Genomic DNA, 21,882 nt, shown 5'->3' with positions numbered 1-21,882 from the left:
TGGACGGAGGGAGGGAGGGAGGGACAGAGGGATGACAGGAGGGAGGGAGGGATGAGGGAGGGAGGGAGGGATGAGGGAGGGAGGGGAGAACAGGAGCCAACAGCTCCTCACCCCTGCGACACCAGCGTGGAACCACAAAGCTCCACCCAAGCGCTTCCATCCCTGCCACGAGCTCGCCAGGGCTCAGCGACCTTCACCCCACAGCCATTTCCCACCGCAGCCCCCTGGAGACCCCAGATGATCCCGGATGCCAGGTCCTGGTGGCTCCCAGCCCAGTCCCAGGGGGCAGGATGAGGCTGGCCGCCTCCAAAGCAAAGCTGCCCACTTGCCTTTTGGAAAACAATTGGAAAACACCGCGCCTTTGATTCTGTGGGGTGAACAGCAGTGCCCAGCCTGGCACCCTGCAAAATAACCCCCCTGGCCACCTGCAGCAGCCCCCACATCCCTCTCATCCCCCTGAGGGCACCCCAAGCACGGGGAGGGCACATGGGGAGATCCCCTTGCAGAAGGCGCTGAGCCACCATGCTGTGGGTTGCCAAGGCAATGGGAGAGCAGGAATCTGGGTGGAGAGGGTTGGGGATGCAATCCCACAGGGCTGGAGGGGGATGCAATCTGGAGCAGGGCTGGGGGTCCCTCCAGAGCACCAGTGTCAATGGGAGATGGGTTGGGGGGCTGTGGCACCTCTCAACTCCCACCCCAGGGAGGGAATTGGCATGTACCCACTGCCTGGCCCCACTGCTCAGGGCTGGGTGTCCTCATGCCAGTCCCTACCCTCTCCTTTGGGGGTCACTGCAGGTTTGGGGTGCAGGAATGTGAGCAACCACAGCCCCAGCATCCCAACACCGCTCAGCTCAGTGACACTGAGGGAATCCCGGCCAGAGACTGACCCCCAGCAAGAGGGGACAGCCCCAGAGCGCTGGGGACACCAGGGGGTACCGAGGGAAGCGGGAAAGCCCTGGTGGCACCCTGGCCACGCTACAGCACAGGATGGAGCCCAGGGCAACACCCCACAGGGTGAGGGCGGGCAGGAGGGGGGGCAAGGTGCTCCTCAGCCCTTCATGCCTCAGTTTCCCCCGGCATTCCGGCTTATGGCTGCAGGCAGGAACACCACGGGCAGTTTCACCAGACCCTGCCCAGCCCCACGGCTCACCCAGCCCGCTGGCAGCACGGTGACAGCGCTGCTTCCAAACCTGACCTTCCAGGAGCTCCAGCACAGCTCCCAGGGACCCACCCCAGCCACGGGCACAGGGGACAGGGTGCTTGGTGGCCACATGGCGAGCATCTCTCTCCAAACCCCGCTCCTTGCTCCAGGCACAGCCAGCTCAGGGATGTGTTTGTGTCTCAAAAGCCAGGTCAGTCTGTAAACCCAGCGTGGGACATCCCCAGCTCCTGCCTCCACCCCACACCAGCACAGAGCTCCCAAAACTTCAGCATCCTCCCTCTGGAAGCTCAGCCCTACCCCACTGCTCCCACAAACCGGCTGGGCGCCAAGCTGTGGGGATGCTCAGCCACCCCCAGGTTTTTGAGGGGATCCCCCCCAATCCCAGCCGGCTATTCCCATCCGTTCAAGATCTGAGGATCCATCAGCTGGGAGCAGACAGGTTGAGGCTGGGAGCTGCCTCCCGTGCCAGCCCAGACAGGCTCCCAGGGGACTAATACCAGCATGTAAATATTAGATACTTCTGTCTCCTCTGAGGCCAATTACACAAATCGTGGCAGCTCCCGCAGGACTCTCCGCTCCTACTTACTGTATCATCATTAACAGCTTATTAGAGAACAGCTGCTCCAAGAGGGGGAAACAAAAAAAGGAGAAGGCAGGAGGAGAGGCGGGAAGGAGACAGGCATGTAGGAGGACAGGGAAGAGTGACCTCCACCCTGTCCCAGCACTCGGGGACACCCAGGGACATCATCCCCACGGTGGATCAGCCCTCTCTGCAAACCCAGTCCGAAAACCATGGTGGGATCTGCTGTGGGGGTCCCTGGAGGTGCTGGGAAGGGGGCAGAGGAATGGGCCTTGTGGGTGATGGACTGGTGGGTGGCTGGGGACAGGCTGGGCACAGGCTGGGGACAGGGGCGAGGTGACTGCAGGACCTCCAGGAAAAGCTTGGAGTGAAGTCACCAAAACAGCCTGGTACCTCGTAACCATGGGCATTTTGGGGCTGGGAGGTCCCTCCATGCCCAGAGGGAGGACATTCCTCACCCTTTGGGTGCTGGGATGGGAGGACAGGAGGTTTAGGATGATCCCCCAGCACAAGCCAGCCTCCCTGAGGAGGGACACAATTCCTGAACCAACTGCAGCATCATTAAAAGGTGCAGCTAATTGGGAGCTGGATGCTCCTCGCCCTCCTCCAGGTCCCCAGGGGTGACAGCAGCCAGGCTGGGATGGCAGAGGGGTTTTTAGGGTGCCACATCCCTCCATCCTTCCCACTCCCTCGGAGTGCAATTAGCCATCAGCCTCAGCCCTGACACCCATTAACGTCCCCTGCGGCCACCGAGGGCAGGCGGGGTCCCCAGCGGCGTGGCCGCGGGTGCCTCCGGGGTCACGCCGGGGTGGCCGCGGGCAGGTGGCCGGGGCAGGTGGCCCTGCTGGGAGCCGTGTCCCCGGGAGGATGTCACGACATGCTTCTGGTGCGCTCTAGCGTCAGGCAGCATTAATGCATTGCTGGCAGCAGGCAGGAGCTGCACGGCTGGACACGGGGACAGGGACAGACACCTGGACGTGCACACACACAGGGGGAGGGACACGGGCACGGCCACCAGACCCCCTTGGGCAGGGGACCGAGCTCGGGTGGCTTTGCTGGGCTGATGTCCCACACTGGGGGGCAGATGTCCCATCCGGGGGGGACAAACCAGCCCAGGGAGGGGCAGATGCTCTGCGGAGGGGAGGGGGAGCAGGGCTCCCCAGGGCTTTGGGGGGACGGCGAGGCAGCAGCTTCCCGTCTGATTGCTAATTATCCTCGTTATTCCGTGTCAGACACTTTATGAAGCACCGGAGTGATTTGCTCTTTCCCTGTAATTAGGCACGTCGCAATTACCATCTAATTCAAGTTCAAGCTCCGCGTCCTCACGACCTTCCCGGCCTCGACACCATGTCCCTGCTTGTCTCTCCGGGGCCCCCCTGATGTCACCCCTGCCCCGTGTCTGGTTCTCCAGAGGGGACAGGGACACCGACGGGCAGGACAAGGCACACAGCCACATCCCCCCGAAAAATCCCCCCAGCTAAATGTGACACCACAAGCCCCAAGCCAGGTTTGGGGTCCCCCTCCAGGAGGGTGACAGTCCCCAGCACAGTGCTCACGAGTGCCCCTGAATCCTTTGGATTTTGGGGTGAGAGCTGAGCCCCATGACGCAGCCAGGCCCTGCCCATACACAGCTCCCAGCCAGCTGCCACCTCATCCCCTGTGGTGTCATTTTAGATTCCACAGGACACATTTAACACATCCATGTCACACCCTCACTTCCCATCCCCACAAGGACAACAGCACAGAAACAGCAATAAAAAAAAAAAAAAAAAAACAAAACTACGAGGCTTTTTGGGGGGAAATAAAGGAATATATAGAGAACAGGAGCCTGGGTGATTGATTGGCAGCTCGTGTATCTTCCCAGCACGGCACTGGGATTCCTTTTCCCCGCCTGGCTCACGGCATTTGCACCAGGAAGAGCCACATCTCCTTCAGGGGCATCCCAAAAACGCCGCCAGTGCCGCAGCCCCGGGCGCTGCGCCGTGCCAGGCTGTGGTGGCACCGGAGTCCCCGCAGAAGGATGCCCCCCTCCTCCTCCTCCTCCTCCTCCCGGCAGCTAATTAATCCTTCTGCTCAGGCAGAGCTCATTAGCGCTGGTGCAGCGCTGGGCTGCTCGGGCTGCCCGGCACAGCCGCCCTTCCCAGCGGACAGCAAGGTCAGTGCCAGGGGCCAGTGGCACTGCCAGCACCACGCTTGACCTGGGCTCTGCTTCCCGGCCCCCTCGGTGGCCTTTCCTGCAGCCTGGTGGTGTTTTTCCAAGCTTACAGCATAGGAAAAAAAAAAAAAAAAAAAAGACACCACGGGGAAAAAGAAAAAAGGGGGGTGAGGAGGTGGAGAAAAGGCCCCCCCGAGCGTGAGCGGGAGGGAGCAGCAGCCAAGGAAAGCAGAGGAGTCAGCCAAGTGCCTCTCTCCGTGGCGGCGGGGCGCGAGTGGGCTGCCCTGCAAATGTTTTGAATTTCCAAAACAGAAGGGAGAAGCCAAGAGCTGCCGAGTTCCCCCACACGCCAAGAAGGACAAAGGGCATCCCTGTGCGCCGGAGGGGAGGGCAGGCACCCAGCTCCCCCCGGGGTACACTGGATTTGGGGGAGATGTGGCACAGGGTCCTCCCGGCTTGGCTCTGATTATATCCAGGGAGAGGAAATGGGCAGTGCTGGGTGGGGGTGGACACTGGGCACGGGGCTGGTCCCACACGGGGGCAGCTGTGATGGGATGTCACCCACGGGGACAGCCCGGAGCAGAGCCTGGCGTGACCCAACACGTGGCAAAGTCCCCAGGTCCCTGTCCTGGCACAGCAGGAGCCTCCCAGCTCCCATCCTCTGGGGAACCCACCCACTTCAGGAGCTGCATGTGCTGGAAAAGCCCCGCAGCCGGCATGCTGGAGGCTCTCCTTGCTGCAGGAGACTCCAACGCTGATCCAGAAGGAAATCCCAGTGCCCACCCCAGAGCTGGCAGGGATGTGAGGATGCCACATGGGTGGTCTGCTCCCTCTGAGTGATCCCATCCTGAGGGTGATGCTGTGCCCCAAAAAGCAGATCCTGCTCCACAGGGAAGGTGGGAGATGGGGCAGCATCCATGGGAATGCTGGCAGCACAGGCTCCAGGCTGCTGGGGAACCTCACCCCCCTCCCTCCCCTGCAGACTAGAACCTCACACAGATTATAATCTTAAATTATAATCCCCCAACAAATCCCAACCCCATCTGCCTAATCCTGCCCCCCCAGCACAAACCCCACCCTGGGGGGGACTGGGGCCACCTGGATGCCAGCCCTGCTACCGGGAGGGGTGGGAGAAGCCCCGGGGGGAGCTCCCCCAGCCATGCTGGGAGCAGGCAGGGAGACAATATCGGGCCTATGCGGCCCCCTTGCCGCCAGATGTGTGTTAATAAGGCAGCTGCCCCCTAAGCTAATAAGGTCACTTACTGGCTCCAGCAAGACGAGAAAACAAGCAGGGGCTTGGCTGCGGTACAGCCCTGACTTGGCACTCGCCTCACGCCGGCTTCCTGAATTCTTGCCGCTTCCAGAACAGCGCAACGGGGTGGAAAAAGCAGAGAGAAACCTCCCTCGCCCCCCCAAAAAGCACCCCCGCTGCACCCCCTCCCTCCAGCACCCCTCCATCCCCGGGTGCTGCCTCCTGTGCCCGGCTGTCTTCACCCCTCGGCTGGGTTTATTCCTCGGGGAAAACCTTGTGGAAAGGCTGGGAGAAGGGGGGATTCCTGCAGACTTTCCCAGCACGGCGAGCAGAGCAGAGCAGCCCCCCCGGCCCCGCTCCCTCCCTCGCCTGCCCCCGATCATGGCGCCTACAACTCCCTTTGTTTTAATATTCTAAAGCGAGCCAGATGCCGGCTTTAATCCCCTCAGCTGGGGAGGATTTGCAAACACATTAGGAGGCAGAGCCGGCCCCGGCCCCAGCCCCAGCCCCACGGCGGCACCGCGCCCCATCTGCCGCCTCGGCAAGGGGATCCCGGCCCCTAATTGCCTTCTCATGTCGGGATTAGGAGCTGACAAGGTGTCCGACAACAGGGACACGAGCATCCCCTGCCACTTGTGGCTGGGGCGCACCGGGAGGGCCCTCGGGTTTCCCCCGCGGGTTTTGGGGGGATTGCCCTGGTGACACGGTGACACGGGGATGGGAGAGGCACGGATGGGTCCTGCAGGGTGGTGGATGCTCGGGATGGGGGCAGAGGGTGGGCAGGCAGCTCTCCTGGAGACAGGATGATGGATGGCGTCTGTCCCAGCGGTGCGACATCACAGCTGCCCGACCGGGGCGTGACCGGCGATCCCACATCCCTGCTGGACACGGGATATTTTGGGCAAAGCTCTGGAGGTCCTTCCTGCGGCGTTAACAGGGGAAGGGATCTCCATCCCGACCTCCAGCGCCGCCAGCTCCTGCTCTGCCGCTGCCTCCTTCCCCTAGGAGCCAGCAAACGAGGCTGAGATTAACCAGAGAGCGGGAACAGGAGGAGTCACATCCCGCAGGAGCAGCTCCAGGTGTGCGTCGCGTTTGTCCCACAGCAGCCAGGCCAGCTCCCCTGCACCACAATCCCGGCTTCCCCGGGCCCTTTGCACCGTCAGGAGGGGGAAGTGGACTCTCCAAAGCGGGGAGAGGCAGCAGCAGAGCCCCAGGAGCCGCAGGGTGATGGAAATGTGATGCCAAAGCAAAGTCCCAACGCCGCAGCATCCCAAAAGGGGAAACAGCTGCCACACGAGATGCCCCAAAAACCCCCTCCTCATCCAAGGGGCAGCTCGCAGGACATCCTCACACCTTCCCAAATGCTGGGGTTCCCTCCAGGCCCCCCAATCCAGGCTGGGCTTTGTGGGGGGTCCCAAACAGCTCACAATCCTCCACATCCTCCCCTGCCCATCCCAGTGCCCACAGGAGGCTCCTGCTCTGGCTTCCCCAGGGAAACAGCTCCAGGAACACACACAAAATCCAGCCCGAGCTAACCCAGACCCCATATTCGCACTGCAAAAGCAGCAGGGCTTTTTTCTGAGGGTATTTTTTGGTGTGTTGTTGTTTTAAGACCAGGATCTCCTCCACAGCACTTAGCAGCCAGGAGTTCCCAGGGAGCAGAGCTCAGTGCTTTAGCACGACGCCTCATTTGCCAAGAAATAATCCCGAGAAGAAAGAAAAAAAAAAAAAATCACCACCAAACCAAGAAACACCAAAAAAACCCAGACTCAGGAGATAATTAACTCCACAAAGCAGCGACCCTGAGCAGCTCAAATCTTCACGGTAACTCCCCAGCCTCTTCTCCAAGGAATTATTTCTTCCTGTCTCCAACACAACAGCACCAGCACTAGGAAGCCTGGGGATTTTATTGGGGCTCTGTGTGTCCCCCAAACCCTGCTGACAGATTTGCCACCACCCAGGCATGCTGGGAGGCCCAGCCCCATGTGAGACCCCACATCCCTGAGCAGGGCTGCAGTGGGGTCACTCCTTATCCTGATGGAGGGTTGGAATAGGGGCTTTGAGGATGTGGGGCTCCATCCTTGGGGGGACAGGACCTGGAGAATTGGGGATATTGCTGATCCCAAACATCCCCAGCAACCCCTGGAAGGGAGGAGAGACAGCAAGAGAAGACAGAGCAGGCAATTTGGGGGAGTATTTTAGCCCCCCGTTCCCTCTCCCACCTCTAGGGCTGGCAGAAGGGATGTTCCACCAGCAGCTGACCCGAGTGACCCCAACAGCATCACCCCCTGCCAGCATCACATCACCCCCTGCCCCTTCCTGCCCCTCGCCAGGGAGGGGAATAGAAGAGAGAAGAGCTGAGAAAAAGCAGTGCAGAGCCAGCCCTTCCCGCTGCTGCTCCCCCCGGCATCCCCCTTCCCCTCCTGACCGCAAAAAGCCAACATCTCCCTGCGCCCCTCCAGCCAGGGGATGGGAATGTGGAAGCAATTGCACTTGGCAAGGCAGCAACAGTGAGTCAAAAACAGTTGTTTGGCTTGTCAGCCACCCAGGCCCTGCAGCACTCTTGTTTTCCTTTGCCTGCCTTAACCCCTTCCAGCCCCACATGCTCTTCCCAGCAGGACCCACAGTCCCCAGTCGTGTCATGGAGAGGAGATGGGAGCTGGGGAGAAGTCTCATCCCACATTCTGGCTGTCCTGCTCCCAGAAATGGGATATTGGGCAATTCCCTGGCAGGAAAACCTGCAGGGAGAGTGTGCACCGAATCTGCTGTGGTGCTGGGAGCTGGCATGGGGCACAGGGATGTCCTGAGGCCACCAAGATGGTCCTGGAGCATCCCACCCGCTCACCCCAGGAAAGGCAGGGAGCTCCTTGTCCCTGCTGCAGAGAGTGTCCCAGATGCCCCTCGGCAAGCTGAGGGGACATGGGGACCCTGTGCCACCCCGGGGTGGTCAGACACCCCGGGCAGTGCCAGCCAGGTGGCACGGAGTGATTAAAACCTTGAGCACAGCCAGCCCCATCCCATTTGCAGCACTTTAGCACATCCCAGGCTGCTTCCCACCGGCTCCTCCAGCCCCTTCCCTGCTGGCCATATGGCAGCGAGGCCAGGAGCACATCCAGAGCCACCACGTGCTGCAGCAGGGGCTCTTCTCCATGCCCAGGCCACCCCTCACACCCCGAAATGGGGGTCACACACTGCTGGGACCCCAACTCATTCAGGGCAAGGTAGGGGGACAGCAGGATCCATCCATGGAGGGACAGCCATGGGGTCAGGGTATGGGTCAGGGTATCCCTCTGGACACCCAGTCAGCACCCACACCTCTCCATTCCCCCCAAACTGGTGCCAGAGAAGACAGACACGAGGAGAGAGCCCAGAAATGGGGGTTCTCCCTCTCTCCACCCCCACTGCACCCCTCCAGCACAAGGGAACCAGGGTTAGGGGATGGCTGGGGAAGAGTTAAACCCTCTGGAGCTCGTGGAAGGGGAGGAAAAGTGGAGGGCAAGGCTGCGCCCGCCGGGAGAGACAAAGCGAGATGCAGGAGCCAAGAGATGAAGGCGAGGATGCGATAAGAGGGGGAGCGGGGTGTGTGCGCTGGAGCGAGGGAAGGGGAGGAGGAGGAGGAGAGGTGGGTGATGACCAAAGTCATTGAACATTTTTTGGCACGCCTACCCCCGAGTATCCTGGCCGTTGGCCCAGCTCGGAGCTGAACTTAAACAAACTCCTGTTGCAGCCATCTGCTTGATTTTAAAATAAATCAAACAATCTGTTGAGCCGTGGGTGATCAAATTTCCATCTGTGCGGACGCCTGCTCGCCTCCTCGGAGCCTCCGCTTGCCTCTACCAGCCAAACACTCCTGGCAGCATGTGGCCTCCCTAATTCCTCCAGGAAAGGGAGAAACCGGACCTCCCCCTGCACCCCGGCCCCCTCCCAGCCCTTCCCCGCCACCCTCCTAACTCAAACCAAGTGCTATTTTTACAGCCGCCCACCGAACAGAGACACATCCCGGGCTTAAACGGGAGGAAAACGGGGCTGGAGGGAAGATCCCCAGAGGGATTGAGCTGCTCCGTTGCTGCCCACGCTGGGGGGATTCCTCATCCTGTCTCCAGCCGTCCATCCATCCATCCCACGGGTCTGAGGGAATGGGGAGGGAAAGGGCAGCAGCTGCTGGCCCCGGCGGTGGTGACTGCGGTGCAGAGGCCAAGGACTGGCCAGAAATAGCAGCTGTGGAGCCAGCGCTGTGCGGCTGTCCCCAGGACGGGGACACCGGGCACACGTCACCTCCAGGTGCCTGAGGGTGCCCGGCCAGCAGCCACGCTGCCCAGCCACCCCCTCAGGCAGCCTGCTGGTCCCTGAGTGCACCCCAAATCACCTCATCCTGAGGGTTCCCCCATCCTCTGGGAGCAGGGAACCCCACAGGAGGCAGCACCACTTGCATTTTGTCCCGAGGTCCCCACAGTGCGGAAAGAGGGGTGACATCTCCCTCCTCCACTGAATCTTTGCATCCTGCAAGACCCCTGCTCGCCTGGGGGAGCAGCACCCATGATATCCACGGCCCCAGATCCCCTCTGGTGGGTCAGCCCCTTGTCCAAGCCGAGGACAAACCCCTGCTGGCATCACCCAGGCTTTGCCGTCCTTCCCCAGAGCCCTTCCTTCCGCTCCGAGCCCAGGGCACCGGGAACGGGGCCAGCACAGCCAGAACTAGGGCAGCGAGGGGTGGGGAAACACTGCAAAAAGGACTAAAAGATGAGCAAAGAGCGAGGCAGAGGGAGGAAATCGCTGTGAATGAAGAAGGAGCAGGGATGGATGAAGGATGGAGCTGGGTTTGGGCTCACTGGACCCCAGCAGCTCCGGTGGGGAAGGTCAGGGTGAGAGCACAGGAAAGGGAGGCAGGACACAGCAGGATTTATTCCTCCTCCTCCAGGGCTTCAGTTCTCAGGGTGACACTTTCCAAGGGTCTCAGTGGCACGGTGGGAGCAGCAGTGAGGAAGAGGAGGTGCCCAGCACCCCCCAGAGCCCTGCCAGCAGCCCGAGCCAGCGGCTGCGGAACAAACCTCACCCGCGTGGGACACTGCCAAGCCAAGAGCTGTCCTGGCCAGCCCAGGGCCAGGCTGGCCAAGCCACTCAGTGCTGGAAAGAACAGGGAGCAGGGTGGCCCCCACCCTGCTGCAGCCTCAAATGCTTCCCAGTGCCAGCTTTTGGGAAGGGTTGGGCAGCCCCAAGCACAGAGCGTGCCCCAGGATGCAGGGTCAGCATGAGGATGGGGGCAGCAGCAAGGGGGAAAAAAAAAAAATATGGAATGAGTGATACAGCAGTTTGGGTGATCCCAGTGCCACAAGGGAATGGTCCCACAGGAAAATTGGCTCCTGGGGATCCACATCCCTGAGCTCAGGGGGTGGCTGAGATGGGGAGGTCCCCCAAAAATGCTGCTCAAAGAGTAAAATCCGAGCAGAGCCCTGACAGGATGCACAGCAGGGAGCAGGTTACACAGCACAAGCAACAGCGGGAAAGGGAGGAAAAAAAAAAAAACCACCAAGCCCCTTTTTGGAAGAGGAAAGGGCTGACAGGACCTGGCTGAGAAGCAGGAGAAAGCCCAGATTTCCCAGTTACTGTGCAGATGTTCTGGACTGAAAACAGAAGACGGCAGGAGCGAATTCATCTCCCCCTCCAGAGACGCCGCAGCCAGAGCATCTGGACTGTGTCTGCAGGCAGCAGGGCTGGCTCCCCCCATTGCCCGGGAGCCCCTCACTGGGAACAGCCAGGACACCCCCGGGGTGCCACTCACACCAAGAGCAGGGCCAGCAGTGACAAACCAGCCCTGTCCCCGAGCCAGGTTGACCTTGGCACCGCTGCCTCCCGGGAAAACTGAAGGGCCTTGTCTTCGCCGTGTTTGCACTCTGGGATAACTCCTGCTGCCTGCTCTGAGAGCCACAGGGAGTGAGAAGGAGAAGAAAATGCAGCTGGTTTAGCAGTGAGGACAAGGAGGGGGGCAGGAGAATCCATCCATATATATATAAATACAAACTTATTCCTGGCCAGGATAATAACTGGAATCATCAGCACTCGATCATCACTGGATGTAAAGCTGCACGGCTGGCTGAAGTCAAACCCCTCTGCAGAAACATGCTGGCAGCAGATGGAAGGTGGCAGTTTGCTGTTTGCCCCACACCCTCAGCTGTCTGTGTGTCCCTCCCTCCCTCCCGGCTCTGTCTGTCCCGCCACAGCTGCAAAACACTGAGCAAGAGCCCAATGGCCTGGCTGTCACCAAGATGTTCCAAGGCCCCTCCCTGGTGTCCAGAGGGACAGAGGTGGCTGCTGGTGGCCCCTCAGATCCGTCAGATGATGCATTCCCTGTTCCACAGAGGGGCAAAGCTGGGGAGAACAATTAAAGCCATTTTGGAGGATTAACTGGGCTAACTCCTGTGCCATGGGATGCACATCCCACAGGGATGGACACCCTGTGGCTCGATGTCCCCACAGTGGCAGTCCCCAGCCCAAAGCAGCAGGTGCTGGGGACACACTGGGTGACAGCATGCCAGGACACAGCCTTGAGTGGCTCACAGACACTTCCCTCTCATCCCAGCTGGTCTCTTATTTCAGCTCTGAAGTAGAAGACAAAACTCACTGGGAGAAGCTGGGAGAGGGCAAACCAGTCCCTGCAAGCCTCCTGCCCTCTCCACATCCCTCCAGGACCCTCCTCTTGTATTCCAGGTCAAAGCCAGCCCCAAAACTCAGCTGCTCACCTGCCAAGACCTGGCTCCCCCAGGAGCAGGGAATGCCATGGCCAGGTCTGCCAGAAGCCAGCAGGAAGAAGCAGCACCGAGGCAGACAGAGATTTCCTGAGCTTCTGTGACTGAGGTTATGGAATAACCCTTGGTAAATCCTGCAGCAGCTCCCTGTGCCACCGGGAATGACCCATCCAGCACCAGTGCTTGGGTACAGCCACCAAAACACAGCGTCTTGGGAATTCTCAGGGTGGAGAGAGCTCCTAGACCTGCACCACTGCAGCAGGGACACCCCAGCCCCATTTTGGGATGCCATGGGATGCAATGGGATGTTATGAGATGTGATGGGATGTGATGGGATGCAATGGGATGTGATGGGATGCTATGGGATGTAATGGGATGCTATGGGATGCTATGGGATGCGATGGGATGCTATGGGATGCAATGGGATGCTATGGGATGCTATGGGATGACATGGGATGCTATGGGATGCCACAGGGCTCGCCCTGCCCCAGCACAGGTCACAGCACGCTCAGCACAAGCACCTCACCGCGGGCTGGCAGGTTGGAGAGGGAAAGCCGGGGCAGCTGCTGCTCCAGGCACGCCAGCTCTGTGGGTAAACAGATGACTTCAGTCTCCCGAGAGCTACTAAAGCCCGGCAACTCTTGTACGAACGGGAAAGGGGGGAGGAAAAGAAGGAAAATGAAGCGGGAGAAGCAGCGTCATACCCATGCCAGCCTGCAAAGCACACCCAGGAAATGTCCCACTTCATCCTAGCACAGCCAAAACTCCCCCCGGAGCCATTCCCCTCATCCCTGCCCTGCTACCGAAGATCCAGCAGGGAAAACGAGTCCCACAGCAGCTGGAGCAGCTGCACGAGGCTGTTTATCCAGCCATGGCACAGCTCGGCTCCCGTGTGCCAGGACAGGCCGGAGCAGCTGCTCATCCAGCACCGGGAGCAAACCACGACCTGCCCGCAGCAGGCTGGGCTGGCACCGCGGCTCTGCCACCTTCCACAGGGCCCAGGGAGGGCAACCGGGCTGGGATGGCTCCCTCTGGCACAGGAGCAGCCCTGAAGGAGCGGCTGGCACGCGGCACAGTGCGGCACCGGCGCCGCCAGGAGCCAAGGCACGCTCGAGGCACCGCTGCCACCCGCCCTGGCGGTGGGGACACGGGGCTGTCCCAGCCCTGGGACGGGGCCCGGGGGAATCGTGCCTCTGGAAGGGCTCCCGCTGCCAGCTGCTCCCAGCAAAGAGAGCCCAGCACGGCTGGGAGGTTGCCACTGTCTGTCGGGCTCCACAGCTCCCGCTCTGGCTCCCAGGGATGCTCCTGCCTCACCGCCTTGCTGCATTTGTCCCCAAGTCCCCAGCCTGGGGGACAATATCCCCTCTATGCACCAGAGGGACATTTCCATGCTGTGCCTTCGAGGCCAGGATGCCAGGCACAGGCCTTTTGCTGCAGGGAGGAACAGCTGGCCAGATGTTGTCGAGCAGCACAGGACCAGCAGGAGCACCATGCTCCAAGGTGGCATCAGGGTGACCCACCCCAAAAACCAGCATGGGAACAGATGCAGGGCACAGCAGGCTCCTGGCAAACCAGCTGTGCCCAGGAGGTCCCCAAAACATCGTTGGTCCCCAAAACCTGCTCAGGACACAGCTCCTTGCCACTCGAGGACAGTGACAGAGGTGTCAGGACAGGACCCAGCTGACATCTTGGGGGCTGAAAAGCCAGCTCCTGCCATTCCTGATGTACTCAGAACACCAGGCACCCACGCTGCTCTGCAGGGAAGTCCCTCCTCGCTGGGAAGCAGCCAAAGAGCATCCCAGGCTGCCCTCTGCGACAGAGCTTCCCGGACGGCTGAGAAAGGCCAAGTGTCTGGACAAAACATCTGTCCGGCCGCCGCAGCCAGAGCCACCCGTCTGTCCCTTTACCCCATCTCCAGACTTGGCTGCGGCTCCAGAGGCTGCTGCAGATGCTCGGGTGGTTGCAAAAGCATTTTCACTGCATGGGGTGAGAGTGGAGCCTCTCCCTCTCCCCAGAGGGGCCACAGGGGATATTTTGGGGGTGCAGCAGTGTCAGACAGCATTTTTGGCAGGTGCCTGCTCGAGCTGCCAGCCCTGCAGTGCTGCTGCTTTTGGGAAAGGCGGGGAGAAAGCGAGGAGCAGGGAGGGCAGGATGAAAAATAAATATATAGCAGCCAGCTGGTGAGCTGTGGAGTCAGCACAAGGTCTGGAGGACACGGCGCTGGCAGCGGCGCGGGAGCCCTGGAATTTCGGACAGCTGGTCCAGCAAGGTCAGCCTGGCCAAAGCAAAGACCCCTGTGCTGCTCCCCCCAGCCAGGCTGAAGGACACAAAGCCCAGGAAGGAAATCCCAGGGGGACAAGCCACCACCCCAGGGGGTGACTGTGACACCAGCTAAGCGGCGGGTGAGGATGAGGAGAGACAGCCGGGGTGTGAATTCCCACCAGCAATGCACCCCTGACCTCATGGGCAGGAAAAAGCCCTGGGCACATTTTCCCCGTGTTCTTTCTTTGTTTGCCATCTGGGAACACGATCCCGAGGGAGGCCGTGCCCCGAGACATGAGGTCATCTCATGATTATATTGCCACCTCCGTGCCGGGATTGAGATCTCATCCGAAAATGCCAGCCTGGGTCGGTGTGGCCGCAGCAGCTGCTTTGCTGAAAGGCAGCCTGGGCCTCGCTAAAAACACCTTTCCATGGGCAAACTGAAGAGGTTCATGCTGATAAAGTTGGCTTAAATTGGCCTGATTTTGCCCTGTATCTGCTGGGATTGGTGATGGCAGAAATTGGCACAAGCACGGGCAGAAGCACCAAAACCGACCCGAGCTGGAAGCCTAAAGATTGAGATGAACAAAATCAGTTCTGCTCCTTCTTTAAGGGATGAGGAGAAGCCCAACACAGCCTCTGCCACCCCTCTGGAGCCACACAAGACCCCTGGGGACACACAGTGGTGCCATCAGCTTGGCCAAAAAAGCACAACCACCCATAACACTGCTGGCAACCAGAAGGTTTTTTGATTTCCTCCAAAATCCGTAGAAGATGCAAGGAAGGCAGATGTGCCTGGGGCTCTTCCTACACAGATCTCGTCATTCTCATGCTGCAGTGCACCCAAAAAACCCATAACTCGGCCTGGTGCAATGCAGGAGGAGGGCTCAGGCATCCCTCTCTGCCTCCAGGGTTTGCTTTCCTGGCATCCAGGAGCTTTGGCTGCCACTCAGCATCAGCAGGACAAGGTTTAGCGGAGAACACAAGAACTCTTTGATTTTTGCCCAAAACCCTTTTGGAAAGCCAAAAGGAAAGTGCCCACCAACAGCTGTCAGCTCGACGCAGTGATTTGGAAACGCAGCCATGACCTTTGGAGCTCGGAACCTGCAGAAGGGGCCAAATTCCCAGCTGAGCCAACAGCGCTGCTGGCAATTCGGAAATCCAGGGAACTCAGCCCCTGGAGCCTGACTGTGCCCTGACAGGCACAGCCCCAGGTGTGGGCTGAGAAGTGGGAATGGGGCATGGAAAACATCATGTGATTCGCAGAATTCGGCCTGAGGATGAGGGTGGGAGATCCCGAGGAGGGGGATGGCAGCACTGTCACAGCACCAGAGGAAATCTGAACACAGAACCAGACTGGAAAAGCCCTCTGAGATTATAGAGTCCAACCATTCCCCAACACTGCCAAGTGTCCCCAAGTGCCACATCTACATGTCTTTTCAATCCCTCCAGGAATGGGGATTCCACCAGTGCCCTGGGCAGCTGTTTCAGGGTTTGATGATCCTTTCAGAGGAGAAATTTTCCCCAATATCCAACCAAACCTCCCCTGGCCCAGCCTGGGGCTGTTCCCTCTCCTCCTGTCCCTGTTCCCTGGAGCACAGCCTGACCCCCCGGCTGTCCCCTCCTGTGCAGAGCCACAAGGTGCCCCTGATCCCCTTTTCTCCAGGCTGAGCTCCTTTCCCAGCTCCCTCAGCCTCTCCTGGTGCTCCAGCTCCTTCCCAGCTCCACTGCCCCAGTACTGAGCCCTGGGGACATCACTGGTGACAGGCCACCAGCTGGATGTGTCTCACTGCCACTCTCCAGGCAGTTTTTTTCCCAAGGAACAGTGACCCATCCAAGCCACGAGCAGACAGTTTCTCCAGGGGAATGCTGTGGGAAATGCTACCAAAGCCTTCACTAAATAGACACATAAACAATGCCCAGAACTTTCCCTCAGCCACTGAATGGGTCACCTTGTCACAGCAGGCCAGGTGACAATGACCTGCCATTCAGGAAGCCAGGTGACAATGACCTGCCAGCCATGAACCCATGTGGGCTGGGCCTGATCACTTGGCTGTCCTGAACAGCTTTGCTGAAGTTACAGTGGGAGTTGAGAGCTTTCCAGAAATCTGAAAGTATTTCCAAAAAGTTGTATTTAAGGGGGAAAATAAAAACGAAAGACCCCAAGAGGAGTCACTTTTACAGGTGTATAACTGCAGTGAGAGCAGTGGAAGGCAAAGATGGGAAGAGCTGAAAGACAGGGCAAGCTTTTCCTGGTGAGCACAGGGGCACAGCTGGAAAGAAAATCCATTCTCAAGGTGCACATCTGGGGACCAGGGGTGACAAGCCAAAGGACACCCATGGTGGGTGACCTCTCCATGCCCAGCACTACCATTTTTTTGGGAGGGGAGAACCCAAAGCCACCCCACACATCCAGCAGCACAGGCACCACCCACCCAAAATATCGGTTGCTCCTCCCTCCTGACAAGCCTCACATGTGGGGAGTTCCTCATCAGCACCTCCACAATGTTGCAGAAAGGACCTTAGCCCCATCCTGCTCCTGCTAAACAAGGGACATGTGGGGGTGACTGGTGGCTTTTGGGGTACTGACCCCAAACTTTGAGCCGTTTCTGTCACCCACACACAGGCAGGACAGCAAACCACAGCTCTGCATGCAGGGGGGTGTGAAAAAGCAAGTGCAGTCCAAAAATGAAGTTGCAGAGCTGCGAGGAGGAAGGGGGAGATGGTTTTAGCTGCTCAGGTTCATTCCCTCCAGCCTGGTCCCGTTGGAATGGGGATCTGGGTGTCACACAGGAGTGAAAGGCTCGTCTGGGGTGACTTTCAGGCTGAACGAGGGTACAGCTAAATTAACCAAGTGCCCTACCCAAGCATTAAGCCATGTTTTAAATAACCTTGACATCTGTGAGGTCCCAGCCTGCTGGAAAGCACGTGGAGACAGGGAGGGAAAAATGCAACAGGACCTTCTGGGCAGGCAGAGTCCCCACCAGGACACGGCAGAGCCCGGCCATGCTGTCCCCAGGCAGCTCTGCTGTGCCTCCTGCCACTCAGCCCCTTGCAGCAGCCCCTTAATTTGCTCATTAGCAAACCCGGGAACAAGAGGAGCAACTCAATAGTGTCCCTTCTCTGGGACACCGTGTGTCCTCGTGGGAGTTTGGGACTGGGGCCAGCAGGGACAAGGACTGGCGTGCCTGAGAAATGCTGGGAGCTGGGGGGTCACTGAGGAGCCCCTCAGGAAGCACTCATCCATGCTGGAACAGAATTGCTGTTCATGTTGTCCCCATGAGGTGGCCTGGGGACACCAAGGGGGCCAGGGCCTGGCAAAGCAGCTGGGGACATGCAGATGGTGCCACTCTCACCAGCTGTAGCCACCTGGGCTCTGCTGGGGCAGCACCCCTGGGTCAGCACCACCATCAGGGATGCCCACCTGACTCCCAAGTCCTCCACGGCCACCAGCACCTCACTAATGCCACCAAACCCGTGACCACATGGGCATCACAGCCCACCCAGCAACCGTGAAAATAAACCACCTGCATCCACAAATGACCCAAAATTATGTCAGGACCATCCAGCTCAGGCTGACAGACCCTGGGGGAAATCCCCCAAAAAGCAACGGCGTCCAAAGGATTCCTAGCACCGATGCCAAGCCAATCTCCTGTGCCATCCTGGCACTCTCCAGGTGCTGGGTGGCTTTCCAAGCAGTGTCCCCCCAGTTCAGGAGCAGACAGCTGAATGGAAAATTAAATTTGTAAGCAGCCAAGGGAGAGCGACGGGAGAGAAAAGGAGCGCTGTCTTGGAAGGGATGGTTTACATTTCTAAAGAAAATGCCAGTGCCTCGGAGAGCCGCAGGGTTCTGGCTAAGGATGGAGCCGAATGGCTTTGGAAATGACCTCGGGGATTTGGGATGTTGGCATTCGACAGAGCCCAGCCTGGGGCCTGGTTTGCTGACACAGGGCAGCGGCTCTGGAGAGCTCCTGCAAGCTGGAAATTTGGGGGTAAAAGCCGTTATTTCCCCATCCCACAAGAAAGACAAGCTTGGGAGGGATAAAGTTTTGCTCTGCCATGTGGTTTTGAGGTGATGCCCCCAAAGCACCCTGTGTAACCCCAGGGAGAGGCACAGAAGTGAGCAGCTGGGGAAACTGGCAGCACCTGGGCGATGACACCCGTGACACCCTTCAGGGCTGCAGGGCTTTTGGGGGCTCTCACTGCAGGATAACCAGGGCAGCACGGGTGGGGGGCGCCCAGCCCTGTGCCCACCCATCAGCCCCCCAGCTGTGGGAAGAACTGGGATTTCTCTGAGGGAAACCCCTTGATTAGGGCGCCTGGTAAAAGTGGGATAACTTGGGAAGTTTCCTGCGGAGGCCATGAGTTCCTTCCAGCTTCCCAAGGATGCTCCCAAGGAGGGCAGGCCAGGCAGCCCTCCTGCCCCTCTGGCACCTCTGAGAACCCTCGATGGCAAGCAGGACAGGATTGGGATTTCCTCTGTCCTGGCTCCCACCTCCCTCGTGCAGAGCTGCCAATAACACAGACACTTCTGGAACGGGACAGGTCTTGGCTCTTCCCACCTCCTGGAAGGACTTTTATCTGTTCCTTCGCAGCTTGACAGCTCCAAAAGTTCATTGCTAAAGGCACCCCATCCATTAGCCTTCACCCCTAGGAACCAGACCCAAAAGAAGAGCATCCATCTATGTCATTGCTCCAACTCCTCCTGGATTCCAGAGGTGGGAAGTGCTGGGAAAGGAGGGATGGGGTCTGGGCCAACTGCCTTACCTTGGGGAGGAGAGCCGGAGGTGCCACTGCCAGCAGCTCTGGCGGGGTCATGCTCTTGCCAGCCAGGACCACAGCCCCGCACTCGGCACAGGCGCCGATGGTCAGCTGCTTCCCATCGTCCACCAGCAGGCTGTTGGCCACGCGCAGGGTGTAGAGGAAGACGGGAAGTCGGGCCACTTGAACCGCTTTTAATCCAAGGCATCGCTTCTTCTCCTGCCGGCAGAAGAAGCAGACGAAGGTCTCCACTTTGTACTGCCGCGACCAGGCGCTGCTGGGGTGGTGGGAGTTCCTGCCCTCGTGCTGCAGCCACTGTCCCAGCAGGTCGTGGTAGCACAGGATGCAGGTGGCCACCAGCCCGGTGGAGTCGGCCGGTCTGGCCCGCGGGGCTGGCGGGTAGACCGTCAAGAAGGGGAAAAAGGGCTCCTTCTCCCCAAATCGCCCCGGCGGGTTGACGTTGAGCTGGAACTCTTTGCCAGCTCCCAGCTCGGCCCCGCAGATGTAGCAGACAGAGGTGGGACCGGGCTTGATGACAGCGGGGTGGCCGGCGAGGTCACCGGCGGAGAAGACCTGGTGGTACCTGCCCAAGAAGCTCTGCACCGAGGAGATGAGCTCCTCGTTGTGACAGGCCCTGTACATGGCCCACAGGTCCTGCAGCACCCCGAAGCACTTGCGGCAGCTGCTGACCTCCCAGTGCTTGTTCAGCCCCTTGGCGCCGGGCGGGCAGGGCAGCAGGCTGAGGAAGGGGAAATGCATGGTGCTCTTCGCGTTGCCGTTGGTGATTTTGGCCGCCACCGGCCTCGCCTCCTTGCCGCACTCCTCCCCGCAGAGGTAGCAAGCCTCGGGCACCGGCGGGATGCCCGTCCCGTCCTCCTTCAGCCCTCGGCGGCCCTTGGCGGGCATGGCCCCGGCGCTGAGGGGCACCACGTAGAGCCGCTGCAGCACGGGCACGTTGGCCAGCTCGAAGCTTTGCCACTGCTGCATGAGGGAGGCGAAGCAGCAGGGACACACCAGGGTGCTGCCGGTGGGAGACAGCGGCTGGGCGCCCGGCGGGGGGCTGTGCAGCCACAGGAACGGGAAGAAAGGTCCCGGCGAGCTCTTCTCCTGCTTCTGCACGTGGACGCGGTGCTGGGCGCCGGGCGCCAAGGGGCTGCCGCAGATGTAGCAGGCGGTGCCCGGTGCCCAAGCGGGCCGCTGGCCGCCTTCCTCCTCCTCCTCCTCCTCCTCGCTGGTGATGTTGATCTCGCTGTCCGACGAGCAGCAGGGGGGCCCCCGCTCGCTCCCCGCCGCCGGAGGGGGCCGAGCCGCGCCGCCCGCCCCTTCGGGCTCCGAGAGGGGCTCGGCGTCGGAGAGCTCGGAGAGCTCGGAGCCGGCTGCCGGCCCTTCCTCCTCCTCCTCTTCCTCCTCCTCCTCCTCCTCCGGGTGGCCGGCGGCGCGGCGCGGCGGCGCGGCGGGGTCCCAGCCCGTGGCCCCCCGCCGCAGCCCGGCTCCCCCCGCCGCCGCCGCCGCCTCGCACTGATGGGGCCGCTTGAGCCAGTACATGCGCTTCTCCACCGGCGTGCGGCTGCGCTCGAAGGAGTCCCACTGCTCGCCCAGGAAGCAGCGGCAGACAGCGCAGACCAGGGCGCAGCCCTCCGCCGAGACGGCGCGGGCGCCGGGCGCCGGCTCCTGGTGCTGCAGGAAGGGGAAGAAGGGCCGGTGGTCGCGGGGGGGTCTCACTTGAAGCTTGAGCTCTTTGCCGCGGCTGATGCCGCCGCCGCAGATGAAGCAGCAGAGCGGGGGCGCCGGGGTTTGCGGGGCCCCGGGGCCGCCCCCCCCCGCCGCCGCCGCCGCCGCCGCCTCGCCGGCCGCCAGCGCGGCCATCAGCCGCTGCTTGCGGGAGAGCGGCGCCGCCGCTGCCCCCGGCCCCGCCGCCGCCCCCGGCCCCGCCGCGCTCATCGCCGCCCCCGGCTCATCCCGCGGCTCCGCCGGACACGCAGGCTCGGGGGGCGGGTTTGCGGAGCGCTCCCCCCCCACCCCTCCGCCCGCCTCCTCCCGCCGGGGGAAGGCAGCGAGAAAGGAAAGGAAAAAAAAAATTATGATAAAACAACGGCAACAAGAAAAAAAAAAAGCTCCCAACGGCAACAAAATATCCACGAACGGCAACAAAAATAAACCTGGGATAAAAGTTCGGTGCGAAAGTTTGGGTCCCGCCGGCGGCGCGGAGGAAGGGCGGCTGCCGGCCGCCTCCCGGCCCCGGCGCCCCCGGCCCGGCTCCTCCCCGGCCCCCCCGCCGCGACCTGCCCGCCCGGGGGGGCCCGGGGGGAGGAACGAGCCGCTGCCACCCCCCGCCCGCCCGCCGCCAGCCCGGCGCGGAGCGCGGCCGAGGGACCCCGCGGGGGAGGGACGCGGGGATTTACAAACCGCCCCCCGAGGGGGTTTCTGACCGGCCCCACGCGGGGATCCCCGCGGCAGTCCCCGCTCGGGGCGGCCCGCACGCGCTGTCCCCTCCGCGCCCGTCACCGCTGTCCCACCCGCCACCCCCTCCCCGCGCCGCGGCGCTTTGTGCGGCTCCCGCTGCCCGAAGGCACCATGTCCAGCTTCACGCCGGCAGGACGGATCCCACCGAAAGCACCGGCCCTTTCCTGCCCTTTCCAGCCATTAACTCCGTGTCCCGACCACCCCCGGTAATTTATTTCCCACTTTCAAACTACTGCCGCTGTTCCAGTTCAATACCAGATTCTATTTCCCGCTCGGTCCTAAAATGCTGCATCGCTTTGCCACTCACTGGTAAATAGCTGATGTGTTCCCAGCCGGAGCTGGCGGCGTTTCAGCGGCGCATGCAATAATCCCGGTATATCCTTACCTGCCTCGCAGCCTGCGATAAGATTTAATGCTTGGAAAGCACTTTGCTGTCCTTGGACAATAGGCACCGCGGAAGCGCAAACTGTACCCAGGGCCAGCCACAATTAAACCTGACTGATT

General features: G+C 60.8%; 1 protein-coding gene across 4 annotated transcripts in view; it reads right to left on the bottom strand.

Annotated features, from left to right (window-relative positions):
• Positions 1-20,878, bottom strand: part of GSE1 (Gse1 coiled-coil protein) — a 98,743-nt gene extending 77,865 nt beyond the window's left edge. For all 4 annotated transcript variants that reach the window (XM_085071406.1, XM_085071408.1, XM_085071407.1 and 1 more), the window contains exon 1: positions 18,922-20,878. In XM_085071406.1, coding sequence (XP_084927532.1) covers positions 18,922-20,856 — 1,935 coding nt within the window. In that variant the 5' untranslated portion in view covers positions 20,857-20,878. The remainder of the gene's footprint in view (positions 1-18,921) is intronic.
• Between the last annotated feature and the right edge of the window lie 1,004 nt (positions 20,879-21,882).

This window comes from Lichenostomus cassidix, chromosome 11, assembly GCF_008360975.1.
Source record: "Lichenostomus cassidix isolate B80296 chromosome 11, HeHo_3.0, whole genome shotgun sequence".
NCBI lineage: Eukaryota > Metazoa > Chordata > Aves > Passeriformes > Meliphagidae > Lichenostomus > Lichenostomus cassidix.
This window is presented reverse-complemented; position numbering and strand designations above follow the sequence as displayed.